This window comes from Physcomitrium patens, chromosome 5, assembly GCF_059467195.1.
Source record: "Physcomitrium patens ecotype Gransden chromosome 5, ASM5946719v1, whole genome shotgun sequence".
In the NCBI taxonomy this organism is placed as follows: domain Eukaryota; kingdom Viridiplantae; phylum Streptophyta; class Bryopsida; order Funariales; family Funariaceae; genus Physcomitrium; species Physcomitrium patens.
Genome location: NC_143414.1, coordinates 4,690,097 through 4,705,890, shown reverse-complemented (window position 1 = coordinate 4,705,890; position 15,794 = coordinate 4,690,097). Strand labels below are relative to the sequence as shown.

The 15,794-nt window shown below is 43.0% G+C and overlaps 3 protein-coding genes across 6 annotated transcripts; 1 reads left to right on the top strand and 2 right to left on the bottom strand.

Annotated features, from left to right (window-relative positions):
* The first annotated feature begins 43 nt into the window (after window positions 1–43).
* Window positions 44–3,139, top strand: LOC112282360 (nuclear cap-binding protein subunit 1). The gene has a single exon (XM_024519869.3). It carries the CDS (start codon window positions 44–46, stop codon window positions 2,666–2,668), a length of 2,625 nt encoding a protein of 874 aa, XP_024375637.1. The 3' UTR covers window positions 2,669–3,139.
* A 751-nt stretch (window positions 3,140–3,890) lies between these two features.
* Window positions 3,891–8,277, bottom strand: LOC112282359 (uncharacterized). The gene is made up of 4 exons (XM_024519868.3): window positions 5,739–8,277; window positions 5,438–5,551; window positions 5,176–5,201; window positions 3,891–5,040 (listed from the first exon to the last, which is right to left on the bottom strand). The coding sequence occupies exons 1-4, from the start codon at window positions 7,712–7,714 to the stop codon at window positions 4,415–4,417; spliced, it is 2,742 nt and encodes a 913-aa protein (XP_024375636.1). The 5' UTR covers window positions 7,715–8,277; the 3' UTR covers window positions 3,891–4,414.
* Window positions 8,278–11,058: 2,781 nt separating this feature from the next.
* Window positions 11,059–15,026, bottom strand: LOC112282581 (UDP-rhamnose/UDP-galactose transporter 3). Of its 4 annotated transcripts, none has more exons than XM_024520344.3 (7): window positions 14,814–15,026; window positions 13,487–13,963; window positions 13,053–13,237; window positions 12,730–12,930; window positions 12,382–12,543; window positions 11,981–12,070; window positions 11,059–11,811 (listed from the first exon to the last, which is right to left on the bottom strand). In XM_024520344.3, the coding sequence occupies exons 2-7, from the start codon at window positions 13,647–13,649 to the stop codon at window positions 11,551–11,553; spliced, it is 1,062 nt and encodes a 353-aa protein (XP_024376112.1). In that variant the 5' UTR covers window positions 13,650–13,963; window positions 14,814–15,026; the 3' UTR covers window positions 11,059–11,550. The 4 variants fall into 4 exon arrangements, with proteins under 4 accessions (XP_024376112.1, XP_024376113.1, XP_024376110.1 ...); XM_024520345.3 differs by having other exon boundaries at window positions 11,981–12,182; window positions 14,817–15,026; XM_024520342.3 differs by having other exon boundaries at window positions 14,817–15,026.
* Window positions 15,027–15,794: the final 768 nt, after the last annotated feature.

The window sequence follows — 15,794 nt, the reverse complement described above, 5'->3', positions numbered from 1 at the left end:
CGGTTGTCGAGGTTGTGGGTCGGGGTCTGAGGAGAGCATCAAGATGAGTGCGAGTTGGCATTCCCTCCTGGTGCGAATTGGAGAACAATGTCCGGAATATGGAGGTCTGGCGGATGCTGAGGATCATGTGGAGACCTGCTTCGGTTATCTTGCGAGGGACTTGGCGCATAGCGAGGGTGAGATTCTGGCTCTATTGATGCAATGCGTAGAGGAGCTGCCTCACAAGGATCCCTTGTATGGCGCCCTAGTGGGGCTTATTAATACCGAGGATAAAGAGCTCGTGGGTAAGGTCATCAAACGTACCCATGCAGGGATTCAAGAAGCACTGGATACAGACAATTGCAACAAGCTTCGTATCCTCACCAGGTTTCTGACAGTACTTATGTGCAATAGCGTGGTGTCACCCTCATCGCTCATTGAGTTCTACGAAGCGCTGGTGTCGTCGGCCGCGACCACAATAGATGAGGATGGTGGTAACCCGACGTGGCAGGCGCGGGCGGACTTTTACGTTTTTTGCATCCTTGCCTCATTGCCATGGGGTGGCATTGAGCTTTCAGAGCGTGTTCCCGAGGACCTAGAACGTGTCCTGAACGGGGTCGAGGCTTATTTGAATTTACGAAAACCTGTAATGTACAGTGCCCTCCAAGTGTTTGAGAAAAGCGGAAGTCGCTCAGAAGATGGGGATGACACGGAGATGAAACCCATGGAGTCTGACGACTATCTGCAGTGTCTCTGGTTTAGCATCCAAGCGCTCATGGAAAATTCTTGGAAAGTAGATAGCGTGCCGCGGCCGCACCTGTCATTCGAGTCACGCCTTGTTCATGCGCAGACCCATGATTTTGATCCTGTCTCGATTCCAGAAACGCCTGCAGTTCCAGAGAATGCTACTGAAATCATGTTGGACAGGCAGCGCCAGGAAGCAGAGCGTACATATCCGCGCAGAAATATGCATCTACGCATTTTCCCCCTTTCGAAAACAGATGAGAAGATCACACCTATTGACAGGTTTGTGGTTGAAGAGTACCTTCTTGATGTTCTATTTTACCTCAACGGATGCCGAAAGGAGTGTGCAGCGTACATGGTCGGCCTTCCTGTGCCTTTTCGATATGAATATATCATGGCAGAGACGGTCTTCTCGCAGCTCCTGTTGCCTCCAAAGCCACCATTTCGTCTCATCTATTACACGGTAGTGATGGTGGATCTTTGCAAGGCGCTCCCAGGTGCTTTTCCTGCCGTAGTGGCGGGTGCAGTTCGAGCCCTTTTCCAAAGAGTCGCAGAGATGGATGTGGAGTGTCGCACTCGCTTGGTGCAGTGGCTATCTCATCATCTCTCCAATTTCCAGTTTGTGTGGCCGTGGGAAGAGTGGGCTCACATCCTTGAGCTTCCCAAATGGGCGCCAGAACGGGTGTTTGCGAAGGAGGTGCTGGAGAAGGAGGTTAGGCTGGCTTACTGGGAGAAAATTAAAGATAGTATTGCATCTACCCCAAAGCTCATTAAGCTTCTCCCTCCTAAAAACACGCCTGTGTTTGTTTATGCACCTGATAACAACACGTCGGCCCCCGAAGCAGAAGTTGCTCTTGCCACTGAGCTCACGAGTCTTGTGAGAGGCAAAAAAACTGTTCGTGAAATTCAAGTGTGGATTGATGAGCAGATTTTACCGACACAAGGGCAGCAAGCCTCAATTCAAATTGTGGCGCAAACGCTGCTATACATTGGGTCAAAAAGTTTTACCCACACTATCACAGTGCTCGAGAAGTATTGCCAAATCTTTAGAAAGATAGCACCCGACATGGGTACCCAGATTGCAATGATCGACACCGTCTCGCAGCTATGGCGGAACTCAGCCCAGATGACCGCCATTGTCATTGACCGCATGATGGGATATCGCATGGTCTCGAACTTAGCCATTGTGGCCTGGGTATTTAGCCCTCAAAATGTGCAGCAGTTTCATACTTCTGATCAGGTTTGGGAGATTCTTCGGAATGCCATTAATAAGACCAACAATCGTACAGTCGATTTGCGGAAGGAGATTTCTGCCGCTGAGAAGGTGCTGAAGCTTGCAGCTGCAGGAACAGTCAAAGCTCATTCGAAGTGGGAGGCGGCTGTGGCAGCATTGAATGCAGCTGAAGCCAAAAGTGAAGACTCCCGTAATTCATTGAGTGCCAAGGTGGACTGGGCCAAAACTGTAGCAGATAAAGCTCAAGACGAAGAAACGTCTGCACAGGATTCTTTAGAATCGAAAGGAGCCCTCCTAGATCGGGCTTTGCGGGAGCAGGAGGCCTTGTTTTTGGCCGTTTATCAAAGCTTTGCAGATCTACTAACCGATCGCCTCTCAAAACCCCTGCCCGAGCCTCAGGAGGTGTCCAATTCTTTGGAAGATGCTGAGGGAGAGGGCGCGGACGTCGAAGCACCGGTTGCTATGGAAGCCGATGAAGAAAATGACGAAGATGGCACCAAGCAAAGAAATCAAAAACGCACAACTAGTGCTGATCCACAGGAAGAAGAGCAATGGCGCAAGTGTACTTTAGGCTACCTTCGTGCCATTTCAAGACAGTATTGTGACGAGGTATGGTTGCTGATGGAAAAACTCGATTCCACTGTCTTCACTGATAAGGTTCACCCTCTGGTAACGTCGACAACTTACGCCGGTCTTCGACGCTCGTTGTAGTTGTTTGTACGTATCCCCTCCAGCCCATTTTATGTATTGTCGAGGTGCCGACATGGAGAGGATTTGGGAGGAATTGCCAAGAACAACCACGGATTACAATTGCACAAGCGACGTTCTTCCTATTCTTGTAAGTCAGTGATGTGCGAGCTGCAGACGAGCGGGTCATTCCATTCAGGTCCACAAAATTTTCGGAGTTTGATGCATGTTTGTCGTAGCTTGCAGTAACATGATTTCATGGTGCAAAGTTCATACTCTCACCTGCCGTCCCTTATTCGCATTGGAAGTGGAGGCTCACCTCCAGGAGTTTATTCGCACCCAGAAGTCTGGTGTAGCAGCGATCAATGTGTGACTCGAATTTTTATCATCTTACGCATCTTATGCCTCAGCACCTTAGAGAGCTCGAGGAAATTGTAGCAAACCAACAATTTTGTAAAATTCCATGTGCCTGTAAAGGTTGATTTTTTTGTACCATACGCTGAGTTGTACCTGAAACTAAGACATTTCGTTAGCAAGTTGGTGCAATTGGCAGAAGACTTCACATGACCTTGTATTACTTGATATTGGCCATGCTATGTATGATGGAACATCTTTCGCCTTGCGTTGGAAGTATACTGTTGAAGTGATGATTTTTGCGTGCCAAGATTGTCTAAGCAGCGTCGGTTAAATCATATTCGGCAGTAGTATTATATGAACGATGGGGATCAAAAGATTGGATTGAGCAGACTGTGAGAGCTTTATCAGGAATGGTTATTACCTAACCATTTCGCACAAACCCAAATCTACTAATATTTCGCGTCTTTGCAGGAAAACATTAGCACAGTTATTTTCTTATATCGAAAAGTAAATACTTTAATTTCTACTCTGCAGTCACCCGCTTAAACCTTGTCTATTTTTGATCTATTGTCCAGCACTTTTAAACAATCCAACTTATTTCTCCTACAGATTCGTTACTTCTTTTGTCCAAATTTACTAGTCTTACAAACTGATTTGTAACTATAACTTATTTCGTATCTGGTACCAACCTCATTACCTACGATAGTCTTGGAAGCACGAAAAGTGAACAGATAAAACTTAAATAAATGTAGACAGCAAGCTCACTACGTTCAAATCATGAGATACCAAACAAAATGACACACATCACAGAGTATTAAGACTAGGTTTTTGCACATTGTAGTGCCGAAAAAAACAGGATTGATTCAAGCTTCACAGTTCCACGGTAAAATGACATTAGATTGATAGTATCCCAATTTTATTTTATTTGGACTCACTTACATTTTAAAAAATGAAATAAATTCAGCTTGTGACTAGAATAGGATTTCAAGAAAAGGGCATGGAACGATTTCCAAGCTGTTTTAATGAAAACCCATGTTGAAACAAATATGAAGAATCGTTGGAGCGGGGGCAATCGTCAATAAGCCAGCGACTTTTTTTCTCTTGGAAAATCACGATGCGATGTCCTGATCGCCACCTCCACTCCAGACCAAAGAATCTATCGTTCATTCTAGCCAGTGCGCCTTTATGTCAATGGGTGCTTAGCACATTGAAACAATCAATCTAATGTACAGAATTCTTTTGTGCACTGTTTTCTTTCAATCAATTCCTATAGTTCTGACCACCGCAAGGATAATTGGCAACCAACGATCTTCGGGATGTAGACTTCGTAGAATAAAAGCAGCTTTTTCAGGCAACATGAATCGGCCACCCTCAAAGTCTCGGTCAAGGTGCACATGTCAAATGCGCATCTAGCTACCTTCCATTGTTGCGCTCATGAGCCTCCTCAATGATGGGCTCCGGGAAGGTGTCATTGGATCCAACCCTTCCGTGATGCATCGTGTACATTTCTTGGGAATTTTGAGATCTCGATGACGCCCCGGCGGTTGGTGCCGGATAGTTGTCAGTGGTGTCGATGATGGGCTTGCTGCTGCGTGGACCAGGGTTACCGCCTCGGAAATAGCCTGATACGGAGGTGTGGTGTCGTAAGCTTCCGAAGAGGGCGTCGTTCCATGAATTTTGGGAGGATGATCGGACTGCTGGTGACTCACAGAAGCTTTCATCGCGGACCACTTTGTGAGGATTCTCTAGCGCCTTCAAAACGTGCTTCATGTTGGGCCGTTTGGAGGGTTTGGAGTTCAGACAAGCCTTGGCGATGATGGCCATTGCCCAAACCTCCTCCATGAGATCCTCGTCGACTATGAGCGATGGGTCCACCAGTTTAGACACCCCTTCCTTGTCCTTAACGTTGATTGCGGAAAGCGCCCACTCCAGCCATAGGTGATTTGCCAACTCGCTGATGCCGAGCTTTCCAGACACGAGCTCTAATAGGACTGCGCCGAAGCAGTACACGTCGTGTGCGCTTGACGAATGACTATGATCTGCACTCAACGATGATCGTTACTTCTTTGTAATTTACAGGATTTCCTGGAGGATTTCCCACATTCCAACCAACCTTCCGGAAATCAGAAATTAAATGAGTTGCACGAGGTACGAGTGAGTGGGATGGAACTCACTTAGATCAGCAAGGTCATACGACGAACTGAGGTAGGCAAAACAAACACAACATTGAGGACCACCCGTCAGCTTCAAGAACAAATTCGTCCAAGAAAATCATCAGACTGAAAGAAAACATTGCAGAGCTAGATCCGACTACGCCTCATTGCGAAGAAAAATTCCTATCGGGGTAAACTCATAAGCATTAAAATCTGCTCATTTGTTATTATTACAACTCGACACACTTCACGACATGATTAATCTATGCCGATGGTGGTTTACCTGAATCCGAACATGCGGGCAAGGATACGGGAGTCTTGAATTCTGCAGTTGCTCAGACTTCCCAGCCTGACTTCGTACTTGTCGTCCAACAATATACTGCTCGCTCTTACATCACTGTACAGCATAACAACAATAACATCAATCCACCTATAATCGCTAGTGCCGCTAGAAATAATTGTCGTGCTCTTGAAATGCCCGAATTATGAACTGGAAAATGCAAACTCTCATAACTGGAATGGATTCTGCCTCGAGACAAACGTTCCATTGCTCGATGGTCAATGTAAAAGTGTTGCATACAAACCTGTGAAATATGGGAGGACAGCACTCTGAGTGGAGATACGACAGCCCATTCGCAGCGCCAATTGCAATTTTAAGACGTGTAATCCAATCCAAAGATAGTAGCACATCCTCCTGGCTGAGGCTGCCTTTTTTATGCAACGATGTTGCCAGGTCATTATTAGGGTAGTATTTGTACACCAACAATTTTTCCTCCTCGCGATCGAGACACGTTCCAAGAAGCGCCACGAAGTTGTTGTGAGACGCTTTTTCACAGACCTCCAGTTCTGTCAAGAAGAGGTCCCGCTTCACCCTGCGAAGATCCACTTTCTTAACGACAATAGCAGTGCCGCTAATTTCTCCCCTGTAGAGATCGCCCGAGTGGCCGGCACAAATCAGGTTGGACGATGAGAACTTGTTGGTGGCGCCTGCAAGCTGCGAGTAAGTGAACGATTGACGCTGACCCCCTACACCTGATATTCGTCCGCAGTCCATGGCGTTGTCTCTACTACGCCTCTTTTGGCAGCTGTGGAAGAAAAATACCATGACACTGACGAGCACAATCAACCCCATTCCTCCAAATGCGACAGCTAGGTGGGGAGCCAGCCGGTTTCTTGTCTGATCGTGGGAGAGATCGGCAGTCTCCGAAGCTGGGCCTACGTCCGGAGGTGGAATAGGGGAGTGGTCCGAATAATCGATCGGCGGAGTGGCATTAAAGCTATGTATTCCCAAACGAGCATAGAACATGGTGCAGTCGCGAATCCAACGTTGATTCCTCCCTTGCGCCAGGCAGTTCTTCCTCGTAATCGCTGACGGAAGAAACCCCATCGGCAATGTGCCGTTAAAGTAGTTTTCAGAGACATCCAAATCCACGAGCGATTGTTGCGCCGTTAGTTCCTGAGGCACAGGGCCATGGAATAGATTGTGGGAGACATTAAGCGTTTGAATCGCGGGTAATTTGAGCAGCCCACGAGGGAACACACCTGTAAAGGAATTGAAGGAAATGTCCAACCCAACTAGGTTTTGCAAGAGATCCATGGTCGCAGGGATTTCGCTGGTGAAGATGTTGTGATCAAGCTCCATGACGCTCAATCCTATGAGCCCCGTAATCTCCGCGGGTAATGATCCCGAAAATTTGTTGTTAGAGAGTCTCACCACCGTTAATCTATTAAGCCGACCGAGCTCCAGCGGGAGCGTACCCTGCATATTGTTGTTTGAAAGGTCCAGATAACCAAGCGCTGCCAGATTTCCGATTTCAGGAGGCACAGCCATGTTAAGCATGTTACCAGCCAAGTTTAGAAACTCCAAGCTTGGGAGGTTGAATGACAGCGGCGAAATTCCACCGGTGAACTTATTACTTGAAAGGTCTATTGCTGTAAAATAACTAGAGCTCAGGAAAGGAATTGAACCCGAGAAGGCGTTCATGGAGAGATTCAAGAAGCTAAGGTTGATGAGGTTACTGAACGTTTGCGGCGAGAGCCAATTAAATGAGTTCCCTGCAAGAGAAAGACTTCCGAGACGCACCAGGTTGCCAAAGTTGAGCGGAAGTGGACCTGAGAGAGAGCACCCAGAGAGATCCAGCGACTCCAAGCTCGTCACATTGCCGAACCATTCCGGAATTCCACCAGAAAATGTGACGTGGGAGGCATTCAAAACTCGAAGGAACGGAAGCTGCTGCAACGCCCAGACCCCTTGCAGCGCCAGCGGATTTGACTTAGCCGAGTACCGCGGCAATCCTGTCAACAGAATGGAATCGACATGACCATTGAGGCACTGCACCCCTCGCCAGTACGAGCATGGATCCTGCTGCGGCTCCCAGGCGCTGTCCTTCACCTGGAGTTGCACTCTCAACTTCTGCATTGCCACATACTCGCTCTCCACCAACGTGCCGGACATATCTGCGGCTACCCCTTCCGCTGCCCACAGCAGAATTGCTGAAGCATGCAGGAAAAACGGCACCAATAGCGTCACGGCCAATTCCAACCGGATGCTCATCCTCATTCTCCTTTAATCACGCTTCTCGCATTCTGTCTAACCCCTAACCTCTACCTGCGTCCCTTACACCTGCCTTTCACCTTCTTCCGACGATCCCCCAATGCCCACCAGAAAGCTCACACCGCAAAAACCTTAATCACACCACTCCGGCTTCTGCTCAAATTTACTGGATCCACCCACCTCTACATGTTCCCATACACATCTGTCGATCTCAAACTCTACCATACCTGATCCACAAACCAATGAATTCACCAAAAACCTGCAACCCGATCGAAAGAGTCCCAATCACATCGAAATGCAGCCGCAACACTTCCGAACGTCGACGACCCAGCTACATGAACAACGCCTTCCCCCAAAAACCCAAACCCCTTTGTGCATCTGCAGCCTGCAACGTCACGCTCCGTGACTAACTAACTGGCTGACAGGCCCTGGTTGCATTCTCAAAGCCAAGCGCCTGATCAGCCAGTTGGGCAGCAACAATTGACAGCAGTGGCAGAGCCTCTTGTCGATTGCTGCCTCTTCCTCCGCTGCTGCTGCTGCAGCATTCCCACCCCAAGGAAGCGCCGAGGAGAGAGTCCACGGCGTGATATCGGGAGGATGAACGAGTATATGTATGGATGACTTTATGGATGGATGCGCCTTCACTGCAGGCAGAGCGAAACTTCCTCTCCTCGGGACCGTCTCTCTTCTGCGCCAGCACCGCAATTTGGATGTATGTCGATTCAAAATAGGATGAATAATCGACTCCGATTTCTCGAGGTTCCGTTGTCTGTTCGTTGATATGTTTGAATGAATGTCGTTGCTATCAGTGGTATATGAATGACACTCGGCACACGGGGCTTTAGCGTTCGTTCGTTGGTGGATATGAATGGATGGATGTATGGGATTGTGGGATGAATGATCACTTTGAGAGATTCATTCGTTTCTCAAGTTGCGCAGGTTTAGGGTCTGGATTGAGTTCGTCCAGCGGCTCACACTTGGAAACCACACACGTACCCTCATTATATATTTTTATTAACATTCTTTGTTGTAATTTGATTAGATTGATTGCCATGATTAAATGGTTTTCAACCGTTAATAAAATAAATAAAAATTGGTCAAATGTGAGGCAATTTCCATCTGCTTTTTATTAAATGTTACTGTTCAATATTTTGAGATGTAAAACAATCATTTTAAAAAAACAATTAAATTTTAAATTTTAAAAATCCACTGATATGTATATATTCTTAAGATACTCGGTGGTTTCATCAAACAGTGATTTACAAAGCTGTCCGTAATAATCTCACTTTGCCTCAAAATCAATAAAGTTGACCAGAATAAAGATTTTTCTTATAGTTTTAGTTAAAATCACTTCTTCTTCTTTTTTTCTTTTTTTTCTATTTTTATTATTCTTTCAATTTGTTTCAGGCACAAAGGTGTGAAAGTAATCTAATCAATAAAAAATAATAATGTATTAATTGAAATTTCATGTCATCTTTAGTGTATATAGTATAAGATATGATGATCTTATCTAATATATTAATGTATAGATTAAATTAACATAACAAATAGCATATATTAAAAATTAAACTAATAGAATTTTACAATAATCAATTCATAAGTCTCTTAAAATTACAAATTATTCATTTAGTTATTAAATCTACATAGCAAATACAAATCTATCTATAGCATATTTTTCACAACATTTACACAATTAACATATTGAAAACATCTTCCATTTTTCTGTTTATTTTTATGTAACTTTTATTAATTGTATGTTAAATTACTATTATTGTATTTATTACTATTTTCCACTAATAGATAAGTATATACTTATCTATTAAACTTATATATATATATATATATATATATTTGGGATTGCACCAAAATAAATTAATTTCGGAACAATATATTTGACTTTTGAAAATACTACAATGTTATAGGTTTTCTTTTTTTCTTGCAATCACATATTATTTTTTAAGTTGTTTGTGAAAACTTTGGAATAAAATTTATTAGAAAAAATATTTTTAAATACATAGAAATTATAGTATTAAGTTAAAATTAGAGTATAGTAGAATATTGACAAAATTAATAATTGCTTCAATCTTGTTTTTATATACATTAGCTAATTAGAAAGTCATGCAAGACACTACTAAGAACCACAAGGCTTGTAAATTAAGTATTCAAGTTGTTGAATGTTTTTATAGTAGTTTTTTAGTATTTTAGATATAAAAAACTTTTAGTGTTTAATTTTAATTTAGATCTCTTGTTGTTTGTTACATAAAATAAGTGTCATTAATGTTTTACTTCTTATCTAAGTTAAATTAAAATTCAATTTTATATTTAATTTCTAGTTGGACTTTTAAAAAATCTAACAATTAAAAAATAAGATACTGTAATTAAGTATTTGTTGTTAACTTCATATTTTATTTAATATTTTATTTGTTTTCTATCTTAACATTTATTTGCATATAGATTTTAGTTCTATTATATATTAATATACTTTATCGTTAGGTGAATCATAATTATACAGACCTAATCATCAAATAACGTGCAAACTATTGCTCTTATATTATTATTTGATAAGTTCTAAATTCTTTAGTTGCCATATAGAAAACTTTTAATATTCTCAACACCCTAATTACAATTTCAACCACCAAGCTAAATATTTTTCCATATATTTATTTATAATCTATAATTCAATAAGATGCTATCTATAAAACATTTATAATATTCAATCCACTTCATTAATCTTCAAAAAAAATTCTACAATCAATCAATTGTGCACAACCCAAATGATACAAACAGAGTCTTAATGTATTATAATGGCGTACAATGCCTTCAAAGCCATGAGAATTCTGCACGTCGGTGATCTCATTTTCAGGTGTTATGTAAAGCATACCAAAGTCACTAATCAACCAACCACGGTATCATTCTTTGTTTCAACATGCTTCAGAACAACATACTATTACCAACGAGATATTGGAATCCCAGCCATATTCTCTACTTCCTAGTAAAATTTGTACAATAGCTTGTTGATTTCTAGCTACTGCTTGTTCTCTCACTTTGGTCCCCACTTCAATTGAGGACATTCACACGAATGATTTGTTCCATTCAAAGGCTTTTCTTTTTCTTTTTCTTTTTCTTTTTTCAATTTAGCTTAGTGATCTTAGACTCCAAACCATCTTGGCAGACATCTCAATAACTCGTTCACCTTCTCTGAAACTCCTGCTTCAACTGGGTCTAGAAACAAGTCATACTTTTACCTGAATCTGGCCTACCAAAGGTTTGCATCATAGCCGCACGCACACTCCCATGAGAAAAAAAACTGGAACTTCGTGCACGTTTTGTATTGGATGTAACACCAAAAATCATGATAAGTGTGTACTTCAGCATGAAATCATCTCATGAATAAATGAAAACGTAAAACAATGAATTAGGTAGCTTGTGCTTCTCCTATGTCCAAGCGTGTTTCACCGTCCCATCTAACCTCGATTACAATTACATCTCGTATGAGGGGCCTGGCCTACGCTCCAAAAGCTTTAAGTGTTACACCAACCTCGTCTTAGTACCGTGAATTCAAATACTGTGGGACACGGAAAGATCCCATTGGCACTCACTCACTATCGGTGAGTAAATTTAACCTCTCAATATGAGTACATGTACTCTAAAGCTCTTTCAGTTTCAGCTGACGAGCATGATGACCGTGCTCTATGACACCAGAAATATGCCTACATAAGAATACTCTTGAAAAGACAGTCATTTTAACACTGAGACTTGATACTCTCATTCAATCGGAAGCCATGCCTCGTGGTAGTGTCAATGACACTGGCGTGTAGCCATGCAGCACCTCAGACTCCATCTCATTCCTTGTCCGATTTCCCATATTCTAGGTCAGCGCCAGTTTTCAAAAGAGACACATCTTCCTCTCTGAAGGACGGTTCCTTCGCTTTAGTGATGGCCATCTTAGCTGCTGTAGCCTTAGCCACTTCCACGGCCCAACTGTACGTGATCATACCTACCACAGCCATGAACATGCCCATCATGTTCTTCCCGGTCAATGCAGAGTCGAAGAGAACCCATCCCAAGAGCAGCACGCACACAGTCTTCATGTGTCCCAACACCTATATCCACATGCAATTGAAGCCTCAGTACTGTATTAAATGCAGGCTTTGGTTCCAAGGAGGTTGAGATTCAGGAGTTAAGCGTTCAAAAATTAAATTTCAAACGCAGGAGCACGGTTGCAAGTGTTCACCAATACAATCAGGTTTCGCTAGTGTTACCAATACTCACCTGGAATGTCACAGCTGAGAATCTTCCAATGCACAAGTATTGACTCACATTGCAGAAAACAGCAAGTGTGCACGATAACAATATGAAGAGCTGTGTAGAAAAGAGAAATAAATAACGAAAGAAAGAAAAACCAACACCACCACAAAAACAAAAAGAACGTGTTAGTATCCAAGCGTGCAATGTGTTCCTGCCCAGTCGATTCCTGCAGTACAATTTGATGGAGACGAACTGAAAATGAAAACCAGACTGCTGCTTTACTGCTAAAAGCAAACTGCAAAGAACATTTTATGCTAAATGCCCCATTTGATGACCAAAATACAGGGGGTGAAAACTCTCTCAAATCACCACCTCAATGACATCTTCATTGATGAAATTAGACTACTATCGCCGGAGTGACTTACAATAGCTCCCGTGGAGTAACTGTAACTTAGCAGATTCTCTCCGATCAGCATGTAATCCACGAATGGTCCTATCAACAACAGTGATGCTGCCTGAATAGGTGCTGTCTTGCTCAACAGCTCGAATGAACCACAGCTGTGCTTCTTTTGTAACGCGCCAATATACTGCAACCACCACCAACATACATCAATTGCTCATCAACACTCTCAACTCTTATTCACTTCTCTCACAACTATAACAACTGCTACAAGAAAGAACCAACCCAACAACCAACAAAGACCGCTCCCAAAATAGCGGCTAAATCAATGAGCAATTAACGCTATGTTTCCAAGAATGCGCAATGCACTTGCAATTTGCTGAAGCGAAGTGGAGAGCACTGCTATTAACGCTGCCATGAACCCTTTAAAGTTCACATTCACGTCTGTCACCGTGCACACACCAACCCCGATCATCACAACAAAAACCGATATTTTCATTTCTCTCGTGTAAGTCTTGCCATGTAGCAACCATTCCAACACGCATACGGTTGGTATCATGCTCAATTTCGCAATCTGTGATGACAAAAACAACGTCCTTATCAGTCTAAATTCAATGACATAAATCTAATACCAGAAACTAAGCACCCCAAGTCATCCTTCAAACGACGCACAACCAAAGTTAGAAACACACTCACCTGGTAGAAACCGACTGAGTTCAGCATCAGACTTAAATTCATCCCAACAATCGATGTATTCGACACCAACGAGAACAAAAATAAGTCATTGAAGGGTACATGCTTCGACACAGAGTACCCTAAAGCAGAAGACAGGTATCCCACTCCTGCCGTTACACTGAAGTGAAATGCTGTCAAACTAGTTGCTGCACCAAATTACATCATCTTTAATCAGAAAAATATATATGTATATATATATATATATATATATATATTCAAGCACTAGTTGCAACTCGGTTAATAAAAACATGAAAAACATGAAAAACATGAAAAACAGTCTCCATTCTATGCAATGTACTCTCGAAAGTTCACACACACCACATTTCTGTATGCACACGTGGTAGTCTTCACTAGTAGAAGTGCTACGGAAGTTCGACCGTATGCGCCTTCCTTACCAAATCTATAGTTGTAGCCCGATCTGGACATAACCTGCTTGTTCGCCATGATGATCCCAACAGAACTGATGATGTTCATAGCCCATGCTCCCATGTCTGTGACTCCACTTTTCTTCTCGTCTTTTTTGTCGGATTTATCCGACATGCCTTTGAGAGAGTTCATTATGCCTACTGTGAAGTGAGGCTCGCTTATCAAGTTATGAGATATCGTAGGCGACAAAATGAATACTGATTTTGCGGCCTAGATTTGGCCTTAAGTCAATTATCAGCCACTCCCATTCGTTTGTCAACGTTGCATCGTGATAGTGAACGGTTTAGATCTAACCATGGACAAGCTTCTTGAAGTTTTACAATGCTATGCCTAAGGAACGAAGAACTTGCTAGCCCTGGTGCCGTGAAGCAGTCGGGTTGATCTCGAGCAGGGATTGAAATCAACGTCCTGAGTTAACACACTACTGGAACATAACGTTGCCCAATCTGCATTACAAAGAAGGCAGTGGTTAGTGACCTCGCTTTCTAGAGTCAGCAACTACGAGGTGTTGCTTCGTCAGGAAAAAAAATCTGTTTGTGAGATTGAACTTGGTTAAAAACATAAGAAACTGAACTAAGATTCTGCAAGCACTTACAACTACTTCAGCTAAAACTCTACTTTTAAAGCCAGCAATCGACCACGCCCGAAACTACAAGCGATGATGAGGTGCTACTACGTCCTGGAGATTTCGACAGTGTGGCACGCCAATCCAATATACACAAGCACCATCGTGGAGCACATGGTTTTGAGTTCGAATTTAAGAGGGTCCCCTTAAGTGCATTACAGAAGAAATTAAACCATCAAGCCTCGCAAGATGTGCAACAAAGATGCGCCTTCAGAGCCAGGATCTCCACTACTTCATTGGCAAACATCAGTCAGAAAGCTATGAGAACTGACTCTCTACCTTGAACCGAAACCCAAAAAGCAGCAACACACAAAACACAAAACCACACAACGCAACTACGATGCGATGTTTCAACAATAGTCCATCCTGCGCTTTCAATTCCAAACACCAAGACCAAAAACCCACCAAACGAGAGAGCACACTACAGACAATCAGGCCAGGGATCTACAAGGCTTCCACGCACAATGATGACACCATGGACTAAGGTGGAGCAAGTCGATACACCAGAAGACTCTGAACGCAAGATAGAAACCAGCGATTTAGTCTCTCAACCAAAATTCCAGGCTCTGCATAAAAGGCCCTCCAAATGGAACAAGACCGCACATAATCTGGAATTTAAAAGCATACAAATAAATACAGCAATGCTTCAACAGAGAGAGTGAGAAGAGCACCACCACGTCGGGGAGCTGCAATACCATGAGCTAGCTAGCCATCCACACCCTGGTCTCCTCCGCTTGCAAAAACTAACAGCAAAAGCCCGAGTTCGCAACCGCAAACTCCCTTGCTCCGCTCAACCCAACCCAACCAACCAACCAACAAACAAACAACACTTCCTGGAAGTATACGCATCTACATCGATAGAAATCCACACCTTCGCACACAAAATCACTAATTGACTGCTATCTGAAGAACCCAACTCATCCCATCCCATCCCTTCCGAGGCTCACACCTACCGTCACCTGCACACACACACCACCCCGGATGCGGCCCATGACCGCGCTACATAAAGGGAAATCCAAGACCCCCTCCCCAAAACCGCGGAGCTCCCGGCGATGGGCGGACGGGTCCTGGTGGCCGCGTCGATGAGGTTGTGGCTGCCGTGCGTCTCAGCCGCTGTGCCCGTGTGAATGGGGCCCACGGCTCTGTTCCTGATTGGCTGTTCTGTGTTGGGACTGGACGGTAGTGGAGTGGAAGGCACCGAGTGCCCGTGGAAATAGACTTGTTTTGCTATTAGATGGACAGTCAGTTTGCTGACCCAAATTTATTATTATTACTTTAATTGTAATTATTAGTGTTATTATGTGTATCCTTGCGTTTACTGCTTTGCCGTTTTCTTTTATTGGCCAACCTAACTCTTATGCATACTTCTAATTTTTTAATGTCCACTGGATATTGTGTAGTCATGAAATATTTTAAGAATTTAAAAAAATTATCGTATTGTTCTGCTTTGTAGTTTGCCTTGGATTGTGACGTTTTACTGTGTGTTTTTTTTATTTAAAATAGAAATCAGTTTACAATTATAAGAGTAAAAGAAGATAAACTGGCAAGATTTTTTTTTCAAATTTATACTTGTATGTATGTATACTCAAAATGTAAACTCCTTCCATAATTAGTGTTGTTTAAACTTCAACCTTTAAATGAATAAGTTCACA